General features: G+C 39.1%; 1 protein-coding gene across 1 annotated transcript; it reads right to left on the bottom strand.

The window, feature by feature from the left end:
* Positions 1 to 1136: 1136 nt before the first annotated feature.
* Positions 1137 to 4499, bottom strand: RGS2 (regulator of G protein signaling 2). Its single transcript, XM_004028073.5, has 5 exons — positions 4242 to 4499; positions 3152 to 3253; positions 2988 to 3049; positions 2272 to 2438; positions 1137 to 2010 (listed from the first exon to the last, which is right to left on the bottom strand). The coding sequence occupies exons 1-5, from the start codon at positions 4349 to 4351 to the stop codon at positions 1816 to 1818; spliced, it is 636 nt and encodes a 211-aa protein (XP_004028122.1). The 5' UTR covers positions 4352 to 4499; the 3' UTR covers positions 1137 to 1815.
* Between the last annotated feature and the right edge of the window lie 5804 nt (positions 4500 to 10303).

The raw sequence follows: 10303 nt of genomic DNA on the forward strand, positions 1-10303 counted from the left end.
CTCTTTGGATTCATTTATTCAACCAATATTTATGGAACACCTATTATGTATTATTCTGGCTGCTGTGATACAGTAGACAAGGCAGTCTCTCTAATAGAGCTTGTGCCTGTTGGTGCCAGAAACTCCGGCTAAGGTGAAAATTAGTGCAATCACAATGGAAACAGTAAACTACTGGAGGTCAATTTTTCTTTTGGCAAATCAGAAAAAAAATGTTCTTAGTGCTTTATGATTTCTAAAGTCCCTTACTACTTTATAAAACCAGAAAGGCAGGAAGGTCTAAAATGAAGAGTCAGAGAAGACAATGGGGACACCCAAGGTCACAAAGCTATGAGAAATGATTACTTTGGGTCAGTTCTTCCAACTCTAAAATCAGGGTTCCTCCTTTTTTATTAAGACCATAATCAAGGACATTGAAAAAAACAGCCTGCTGAGGAAGGGGTGTTTTTTAATTAGCCAGTTTGAAAACAGATTCAAGGGCCTCCTCTCTCAAGTGGAAAAAAGCACATCTCTGGATTTAAGTCTAAGAAACGAAAGCGCACTTCTTTTGACTTTATCATTACCTAAAGTAACATAGATTCTTTGTTGGCCAAATGAAGGCATGAAAATCAGGAAAATTCTGAGATTTTCTATTGATACATTATGGAAGGGGACAATTTCAGGTATGTATCTTGGAAGCCCATGCTGGTACCTGTGGGGGAGCTTGGAACCAATGGAAAGTAAATAAAGACAGGCCTACATTGACCTTATTTGGCTTCTTTCTTCATTTGAGAAGCTTAATTATGTGAATAATTTTTGTGCTTGTCTCCATTACATTTACTTCTCATATTTAGCTGGTACTTAGATACTCACAGAAGGCTTTAGATCGGTGTTTCATTAACAAGCTTGATTTTTTTTTTTTAAGATTAGAAAGCATAAATGCAGTGGTTCTAAGGATGTGACTTCCTTAGGTCTGCATAATGCTTATAGGTTTTAAAAAAAGAATTATCTGTCTGCAACTATCATTTCTCAGTTCTGAAGACTGTCAGTTCTCACTGGGCAGGCACAAAAACTGAAATGTCTTTTACTATAAAGATGTTTTCCCTTTATCTGCCACATTTCCAGTTATCAAAAATAAAATCACATCTAGACTCCAAGTGTTCAATATTATTTATCAAAATAAATTTATTAAAAGTATTCAAAGACCACTTCAAAGTGTAGCTGCCTTCAAGACAGATTTTTGGCACTCATAACGGACACTGCAGTTTTCAACCCCATAGCACTCATTCTATTTCACACATCATTTTTAACAATGCAAACACGGACCATTTCAGTTTTAGCATTACATGAGACAACAGTACTGATGATCTGTGGTCATGAGAACTTCAATACCCTTGCACATAGTAAACACTTCACTGTTACTGAATCCTAAACTAAAACTACTATGTGGTAACATGGATCGATTTAGGGAAAGATGTACAACCAGCTACCTAAGGCCACATAATCCCAGATCTATTGATTTTAAATGCTTTTGGACCAACAGTATTACATTGTCTCTTTCATCATCTTACATTCCTGCTTTTCAGAGTGAGACACCACGTTCAGACCACCTATTCCGTTCTTGCATTCTGTACACAGTGAGGGAAGCTGTTCTGATACCAGCTTCTCCTAGTCAGTTACTGGCTTCCTGATTCACTACCCAACTTTGAATCAATAGTTCTGAGTGATGTTTCCTGAACACCCAGGCTGAATTCAAGGTCAGTCTTTATGGCAGGTCACAGTCCTTCCCCTCAGGAAAAAGAATGAAATGTCCTCCATTTCTGGGCTCCCTTTTACATTTCATGTAGCATGAGGCTCTGTGGTGATTTGTGGCTTTTTACACAAGTCCTGGTAGAATTCTGACTCCAAGAAACGAGGATAAGAGTTGTTCTCCATCAAGCTGTATACCCTTTTCTGGGCAGTTGTAAAGCAGCCACTTGTAGCTTCTTGTATATTCTGGGCAATCAGAGTTTTGGTTTGAAAATCTATGTTTATCTGAAATAAAACAAAAAAGTTGTTTATTTGGTATTCAGAGTTAAAGATTAAAATTTAGTATTTGAAAACAAAAAATAAAAATTATAATGTGTGATTAGCTTTACTAGCTAAGTCACAGGAGAACTTTAATATAACTGAAAGCTACAACGTGGAGGGACTTTTTACCCCTCCTTCTAGCCCCGCTTTGTCCTTGATTATTTTGTTTCACTTTTGTGCTAAAGATGTCCAGATTGTGCTGAAATTAGGAACTTGTTTCCTTACCTCTTTTGGAGCTTCCTTTTCTATGAAGTCAGTATATATTTTCCTTGCTTTTGAGGACAGCTTTTGGGGTGATTTGGTTTTTTTGAAGTCTTCACAGGCCAGCCAGAATTCAATATTTTCTTCACAGAATTCCGACTTTAAAAAAGCCCTGAATGCAGCAAGACCATCTGAAGGGGGAAGAAAAGAAAGCATGCAGAATGTGAAGAACTGAGAGACCAAATGATTCCTTATGTTTCTCCTATCCCTCACATTTTAATTATTTCTAAATGAATTTTCTAGATTTCGCTCAAACCTGTAATTCTCAAAATTTAGCTTTTTAAAGACTAAGATACCAGTAGGCAAAAGGCTTATGTTGGCACTCTGCTGCAAAAATATAAGTACTTTGCTGTCAATGCAAAGTAAATATTTATAGGGGAGCCATAAATTCTCTGGGAACTAAGCCTCTTGAAAACATTGTATGCAATGGAAAAACTGACTCAACCTTAACTATAAGCAACTGCCACTTTAATTTGTTTAGGCTGATTTTCTTCCCCACCTGGAGACAATATATGCATTTATTTGTTAAACCCTGGGAAATAAAGGAGAGAAAAACAGGCTTTATCCTATAGTGACTGCAGTCTAATCCCCCTCAGGCAAGCTGCTCTTTTGTTAGGTGGACGCAGCCTTTCCAGGCTTTTGCGATGTTAGCAATGGCTCAAGTTCAAGAGTTAACTTACATTTGCTGGCTAGCAGCTCGTCAAATGCTTCTGACCACAGCTGTGCTTCCTCAGGAGAAGGCCTGCAAGAGAGGTTCTGTATGTTAGCTTACGCACATCAGAGTTCCCCTTTTCAGTTCAGCAGCTAACTATTGATATTTGCAAGCACAGGATTCTCAACTTACTTGATGAAAGCTTGCTGTTTGCTTTTTTTGCCGGTTTTGGGCTTCCCAGGAGTAGAGGAATTTTGCAAGAAGTAGCTCAAACGGGTCTTCCAATCTTTTAAACTAAAACAAAAAATTAAAAAGATAATTACTAAGTAGCAACACTTGAATATGCTACTGCAGCTGAACGCATTTTTACCAAATAAAGTCACCCAGTAACTAGAAACAAACCGCATAAGGCAAAGCAAGAACTCTTCAAATAACAGTCTTATCCACCTAACATTTAAACCTCATGTACTGAGCAGTTTCGTCCATTAATCTGATCGTATCTACTAGTTTTACAACTAAGGGCAGGGCTACCTAGAATCACTAGGGTATTTTAAAGAATTGTTAATGAATTTAGTTCAAAAGGCAGATACTATTTCTGGCTCACAAAGGGCATCAGTTTGTTTGCAAGGTTAATTACAATTCCGAGACGTTTTGCACTTTAATGAAAAGGACAGACATGGAACTGTCTGGAGCCGGCCCACGCTTCTCTCTTTAGAGCAGGAGGTTCTGGACCACGGCAGAGACTGTACAAAGAGGTGGGTGACTGATTCCCCTGCGCTCTTCCTTCCCCACCTACGACATTTCTTTTAAGCAGACGCTGCACAACAATTATTTGTTCCACATTCGGACTGGGTGAGATCTGCTCTATAATTAAAAAACAAAAATGGATTTTAAACGAGTATATTCAGAACCAGCAAGAGCATCACCTTCCAGTAGCTGTGTAAGCTGATGAGAACTCATCATGCAACGTATGAATGCTGGGGACGCGCTTCAGCCGCAGGATTCTGATGTCATTTTGAATGCAGGAGGACAAAAAGCCAACCCGCAATTTCTTAGCGCATCAACCACTGCCCTCATATCAACTGTCTCCCTCGGTTCTTAAACTGTATCCGAGCATCACCCAGATTTAACCTTACTTAACAAATTGACCTTTTCGATTTTTTTTTTCCCTGCAGAGGCTCAGGCTAGTTTCCTAACGTCAAAGGCGAGCCCGAAAGTACCGCGTTTGCAGCTTGCAGTGTGGGGCAGGGGGTGGCGGGAGAGGGAAGAAAGCCATACTCACAGGGTCCGTTTCATCTTTTCCCGCTTCTCCTCGCTCTTGTGGCCGCTGCCTGCGCTCTTGTCCATGGGTCTGCAGTCGTGCTGAACAGCCAAGAACATAGCACTTTGCATTATCGTCCTCCCGCTGGAGCCCCGGCTGTTTGAGGCTTGGCGTGCGTCGCAGCATTTATTAGAGGCCTCGGCTTGAGGGCGGGGCCTCGCGGCTCCGGCCCCGCCTCAAGAGGACGCGGATTGGTCGGCTGCAGACGGGCACGGGGATGGGGTCAGCGCCCGCCGGCGGCAGTCACGGCTGCTGCCGAAGGGTCTCGAAGCCGGGGCGCTGCTGACGTCTGCGGCCACGGCTTCTTGCGCACTCGGGCCACATAGCAGCGGCCAGCTGGGGCAGGTGTGGGAGCAGATGGAGAGTCTTCAGTGTGGGCCGCTGCGCACGACCTTTTGCTGAAGCGTGGCGGCCGGGCGGGCTCGAGGGCTTTGCGACGGAGGGAGGGAGCCGAAGTTGGCTGCGGCCCGGCGGGGGCGCCGGCGCTCCCTCACCCACCCTGACGGGCTTCCCAGCCCGAGGCCAGAGCGGCGATTCCCTGTCAGGAGGAGGTCGCCCGCCACGAGGCCGGAGTGCAGTGGCCTGATTTCGAATGAAGAGTGGGATTTTTCTTCCTTTTTTGAGCGCGTTCCCTGACCCCGCGCCTCATTTCTTGTTTGCTGTCCTGCTGTAGGACTCATTCGACACCCCCTGGTCTGTGAACTGAGGCAACGGGGAGACCTTCGCCCGTTTCTCTCTGCCACTTAACTTAAGGAAGGAGTAACCTGAAACGTTGATTGCCCAGGGGCAGGGTGGGATCTGCTCTGCAGCTTGCTGGGGCGTCTTGGAACACTTTGAGAATGAACATTAGGGATTGAACAAGAGAAAGTGACTTTATCAGAAGACAGTGCTTTAATTGGGTTTGCATTTTTGATCACTACTAGGCACGTGGCTGGGTCTGTCTATAGGGTCATTCCTCAGGAGTCCTTGGTCACATCTCCTGCCAAAATAGAAATCACAGATTTCCTTATGGTGGGAGAGAAAGCTGCAGACATAGAGATTTCATAGCTGTAATGCACCAGAATCAGTGAGTTCAAGGAGTCAGGATTTCCTCATGAGTCATTCTTGTTGAGTTAGGATTTATCAGAACATTTAATAACTGGCAAAAGTAGGGGGGAGAATGAGTTAACAGTTCCCTTGATTAGGTTTTATTTGTTAATTCTTCAAGTATCATCTCTACTCCTGAAGATTTTAAAACGACTTGATTGGTAAAGACAAATAGATTACCTCAATCATAAAATGAGTTGATTTCGGATAATATTACCAGAACTAGCCAGTGAAATGTTTAAGCGGCTTTGCAACCAAGCCGCAGATATTCTCTCTACTTTGTATTCAACTTCTTAAAAGAAAATTGGAAATAATTAATATATTCTTACGGTGAGCTGCCAGTAGTTGGAGCTCCAAGTTTGACTTGGAGGGCAAAACCTGCAGTTATTATTTAAGACAACAGTTGTGGACTTTATTGTGGAAAGGAAAATCGTGTAGATTTCAGTAATAGATACTTTGAAACATGCTTGTTAACTCTAGGAATGCCATTTTTTCTTAAGCATATGGTCTTCCTCTCCTATACTTTGCATAATATTCCTACATCTATTTTCACTTTCTGATGACTCAATACGTATTTATCAGCTGTCTGTAATACGCAGACACTTGCTTTTTCTCACCAGTGTAAACCTCAATATATTTTATACTTAGAACCTTAGATGTTAGAATTTACTCATAGACAGTTAAATTCGCTGGCAGGCCAGGAGTTCTGACAAAGAGGCAACAGAGAGAGAGCGCTGGAGTTCTGACAAAGAGGCAGCAGAGAGAGAGAGCTGGACTTCTGTCAGGAGACCCAGTTAGAGCCTGGGCTTTCCCAGTAAATGCTAAGTAACTGTTGGGACACTAGCTTCACACCTCTTTGAGTCCCAGTTTCTCATCTGTAATAAGAGTAACATGTATTTTCTTGCCAGCCTCATAGGATATTATGTGACTCTTACATGAAAGGTCTTTTCTAAGCTCTAAAGTACTGTACGAAAGTTTATTACTGATTTGCATATGTGTGGCAAAAGGAAATGTTCAAACCATAGCTGTTCAAGATGGAAAAAATCGTACGAGGATTAACTCAGACGTAATTAGGTTATAAATATGTAAGTACTATTAAATATCAAGATGTTTCAATTTGTAGGTACACAAATACACAAGATACACAAATTTGTAGAAGATCAAGCTCATTATAGATATTTAATAAATGCTCACTGGATAATACGTAAGAAAAATAAGGAAACTGATTAACATTTAAACTTTTCAGGCTGGGTATTGTGGTTCATGCTGGAAATCCCAGCACTTTGGGAGGCTGAGGCAGGTGGAAGGCTTGAGCTCAGAAGTTCGAGGTTCAAGCATTCAAGTTACAGTGAGCTATGATTGTGCCATTGCACTCCAACCTGAGTGATAGAGTGAGACCCTGTCTCTTAAAATAATAATAATAATTACACTTTTCAGATATCTCCAAGCCAAGGAAGTTTAATCATCTCAATATATTAATGAAAGTGAATATACATGTACCTGCATAAGCAGCTGGTTTAAATATAGATTATTCTTGATGTTTTTGTGTTTAATATAATTCTTTGCTTTTTTCATAAACCCTTCCAGATCAGTGACTGATGTTAGGTGGCAGAAAATTAATTTTTCTCTGAAAATTATGTGGTTGGTTAATAAATCTGGATATAAATCAACTTGTAATTTTTGTATCTATGTGTAATTTTAAGAGTTAAGGCAGTACCTGCTATATAAACCTTTTCCTCAGAAACTTGCCATGTTAATGTATTTTAAAAGACAGGCCGATATATGTATATTTACATATACATGTAATATATGTGACATGAATATATACATCATATATTTCACGCATATATGTAATATGTATTACATGTATATTTACATATGCATTACATATATTTACATATATAGGTAAAACAAAAGCTGGAATCTTTGATGACTTCCCTTTTTGTTGTTGCAACTGGCTTTTAGGTAAACAGAATTGCTCCACATAAAGATGACACATATTTTCCATCCTGTGGTAGAGGAAGAAACAATGCAGTGGGTTGTAAAAGTTGCACAGCAAAACCTCAGTTTGAGAGTGGCTGATAACCTAACCATACATTTTCTGTGTTGAACCTACCATGCCCTCTACTGGAGAGATTGATTGAACAGATTAATGGTGGAGGTTTTCGAGATAATTTATGAACTTTCTATATTTTTTTAAAAGTTTATAGAAGAAGGCAAAGAAAAAATACAAGTTTCTTGCATAATGTATCTGAGATTCTTGTATTATATATCTTGCGTGTCTTAAATTATGAAGAGTAAAAATTTCCCCTGTCATACTTCTCCCTTCTGCTCCCACTCTACGCTAACCATTATTAATAAAAGTTATTAATTCCTATTCCTATTAACTAAAAATATTTATATAAAATAAGTCGCCTACTTAAGCTTTAGAAATGTGAAAGCCATTGGATGCTGTGGCTCACGCCTGTAATCACAGCAGTTTGGAAGGCCAAGGAAGGAGGCTTGCTTGGGCCCAGGAGTTCAAGACCAGCTTTGGCAGCATAGCTAGACCCCGTCTGTACAAAAATATATTAAAAAAAAGTTACCTACGCATGGTGGCATGCACCTGTAGCCCCGTCTACTCAGTCAGTTGAAGTGGGAGGATTGCTTGAGCCCAGGGACTTTGAGGCTACCGTGAGCCATGATGGTGCCACTGCCCTCTAGCCTGGGTGACAGAGGGAGACCCTGCCTCTTAAAAAAAAAAAATTAATTAAAAATAAAGAAATAAATAAATAAAAATAGGAAATTTAGGAACCAAGATACTTGCTTTTAAAAATACAAAAGTATCATTCTATGTATTATTCTGTGCTTTGCTTTTTTCAGTTAGTAAGATATTTTAGTTTCCAAATTTCTAAGAGCTGTAAACCTATCGTTTACCTTATGAAATGTTAAATAGGTGGGTTAGTTAAAAAAAAAAAAAGAAAAAATCAGGAAGTTACATGCTATATGGTGATGAGTAATTGGAAAAAATGAAAACTTTTATTACCCTAGTTGTTGAATATATTTAAAGAAGTATAATGCCTGTCTTTTAAAAAATTTTTTGTCCTATTTAACTTTAGTTGGTGAAATATTCTTTTAACAGAATGAAAATATGACCTCATGAGATTTTATACTATACTCCTTAACCCCTGATATGATCTGAGATTTAAAAATTATGATTAATTTTTGAGAATGTAATTTTCATACCCAGAAGCTGAGAGAAAATGAGTGTTTTGGTCAGAAATGAATCACAGGTTAAACCTAATACTTGACATGTATTATAGCTAAGTTAATTTTACCAATCCTTGTATTGATAATTCCAGTTAGTGTAATTCCATGGTTCTGTCTTAAATTTGTACCAAGTATATGCCAAGTATATGATACGGAGTATGTGATTCTTCCAATGCAGGCAGGTCCTGCTTAAATTTAATAGCCCCCTCTTTACAAAAACATCTAGATGCCCTTCATAAAGCAACAACAGGAGCATCATGAAGTTTTTTTTTTTTTTCCTAAAAAAATACTAATGTATATTGAAATACCTTGGATAGATTGTTGTAGCTATTAGGTCTGTAAGGTAAAGGACTGTAAGTATGAGGTCTGAGTAAGGGAATTGTTGTGTGTTCCTGCTGCTACACTCTTTTTGTGCGTGGAATACCAGGGGAGAATAGGTGATATAAATACTTTCTTATAAAATAGGTTACATAGTTGGCATATTGTCTATGAGTTAAAGCTAGGAATTTCTTTTTTGGTGTTTTTTTTGACTGAGATTTTAATTTCTGTCCCTGGAATTTTGCCAAACCATTGGAGTGTCAAGTGTCCTATTGACTACTTTTTTGAAATTTGGGGATATTAAGTTAACAAAATATAACATTTTGAATATCTATATGATAATAGTCACAAAGTCTTTTTTTAAAAGTCTGAAGAAAGCCATTTTTCATCTAGTAAATAAGGAATCCGTTTACATTAGTATTTCTTTTTCACTATGCTGATGACTATTCCTATGTAGAGAGCATTAATCCATTTTAGACATTGGTTTTCACAGGTTTTTATTCATGGACTACTTCCTAATAACCTAAAACCTTGTGGATTTCTCTCCCAAACACATTTTTGAAACAAAAATTCCAAAATCTCAACAGAATTAATTAAAAAAATATAATGCTTTTAAGAGATGTCTGTAGGCCTTGACACAATTGCTATGTGGCACTAGTCCCCTCAAAAGTTCCCAGTTTCAAAAGGCAGAATAATTTTGCAGTTCTTTTCATGAAGTACCCTTAGGAGAGTGGGATGGCTAGAGGGGTTGTCCATAATTGGGATATTTGCTTTTTGTTCCTAGTTTCTGCCCTAATTTACTTAGAACTCAGGCATATTGTTTAGCTTTCTTATGCTTAAGCTACTTATCTTTCAGGCACAAGTAGTTATAGCACTCTTCCTTTGTAGGAATTTAAAAGAAAACAATACTGGAAATGTCCTGGACAGCTTGGTAGATGATAGTACATAGTTCTCAGGACTAGCCTTGAGCTAAACTTTGTAGTATGACTAGTTTCTTCTAGGTGACTCTTTTGTCCATTTTTCTGTCTTGCTCCTATGCAGGACCCTCATTCTTTTTGGGGGATCCGTTTGTTTATGAAGTTTCCTGGTGGTCCTCTTGGGCCCTTCCAAATGCTCCTCTGGGCACATCAGCAATGTAAGGTTACTTTTTAATTTAAAGAGTATTTTTGTAGAGCAGATTACAGCACATTTGAGAGGAAGGCACAGAGGTAGCGCATATGTCTTCTGCTCCCATACATACATAACCTCCCCATTACTAATATCCGACAGCTGATAAACTTATATTGACACATCATTACCACCCAGAGTCCATAGTTGACATTAGGGTTTGTTCTTGGTGTTGTACATTCTGTGGGTTTAGACAAATTTAT

This window comes from Gorilla gorilla, chromosome 1 (genome assembly GCF_029281585.2).
Source record: "Gorilla gorilla gorilla isolate KB3781 chromosome 1, NHGRI_mGorGor1-v2.1_pri, whole genome shotgun sequence".
NCBI lineage: Eukaryota > Metazoa > Chordata > Mammalia > Primates > Hominidae > Gorilla > Gorilla gorilla.

Excerpts from the sequence above, each read along its gene's own strand:
- RGS2 (XM_004028073.5), bottom strand. The coding sequence starts at position 4,351 with ATGCAAAGTGCTATGTTCTTGGCTGTTCAGCACGACTGCAGACCCATG. Across the intron at positions 2,439-2,987 it reads CGAGCTGCTAGCCAGCAAAT|ATGGTCTTGCTGCATTCAGG; the intron begins GTAAGTTAACTC and ends TTCCCCCTTCAG. Across the intron at positions 2,011-2,271 it reads AAAAGGAAGCTCCAAAAGAG|ATAAACATAGATTTTCAAAC; the intron begins GTAAGGAAACAA and ends GTTTTATTTCAG.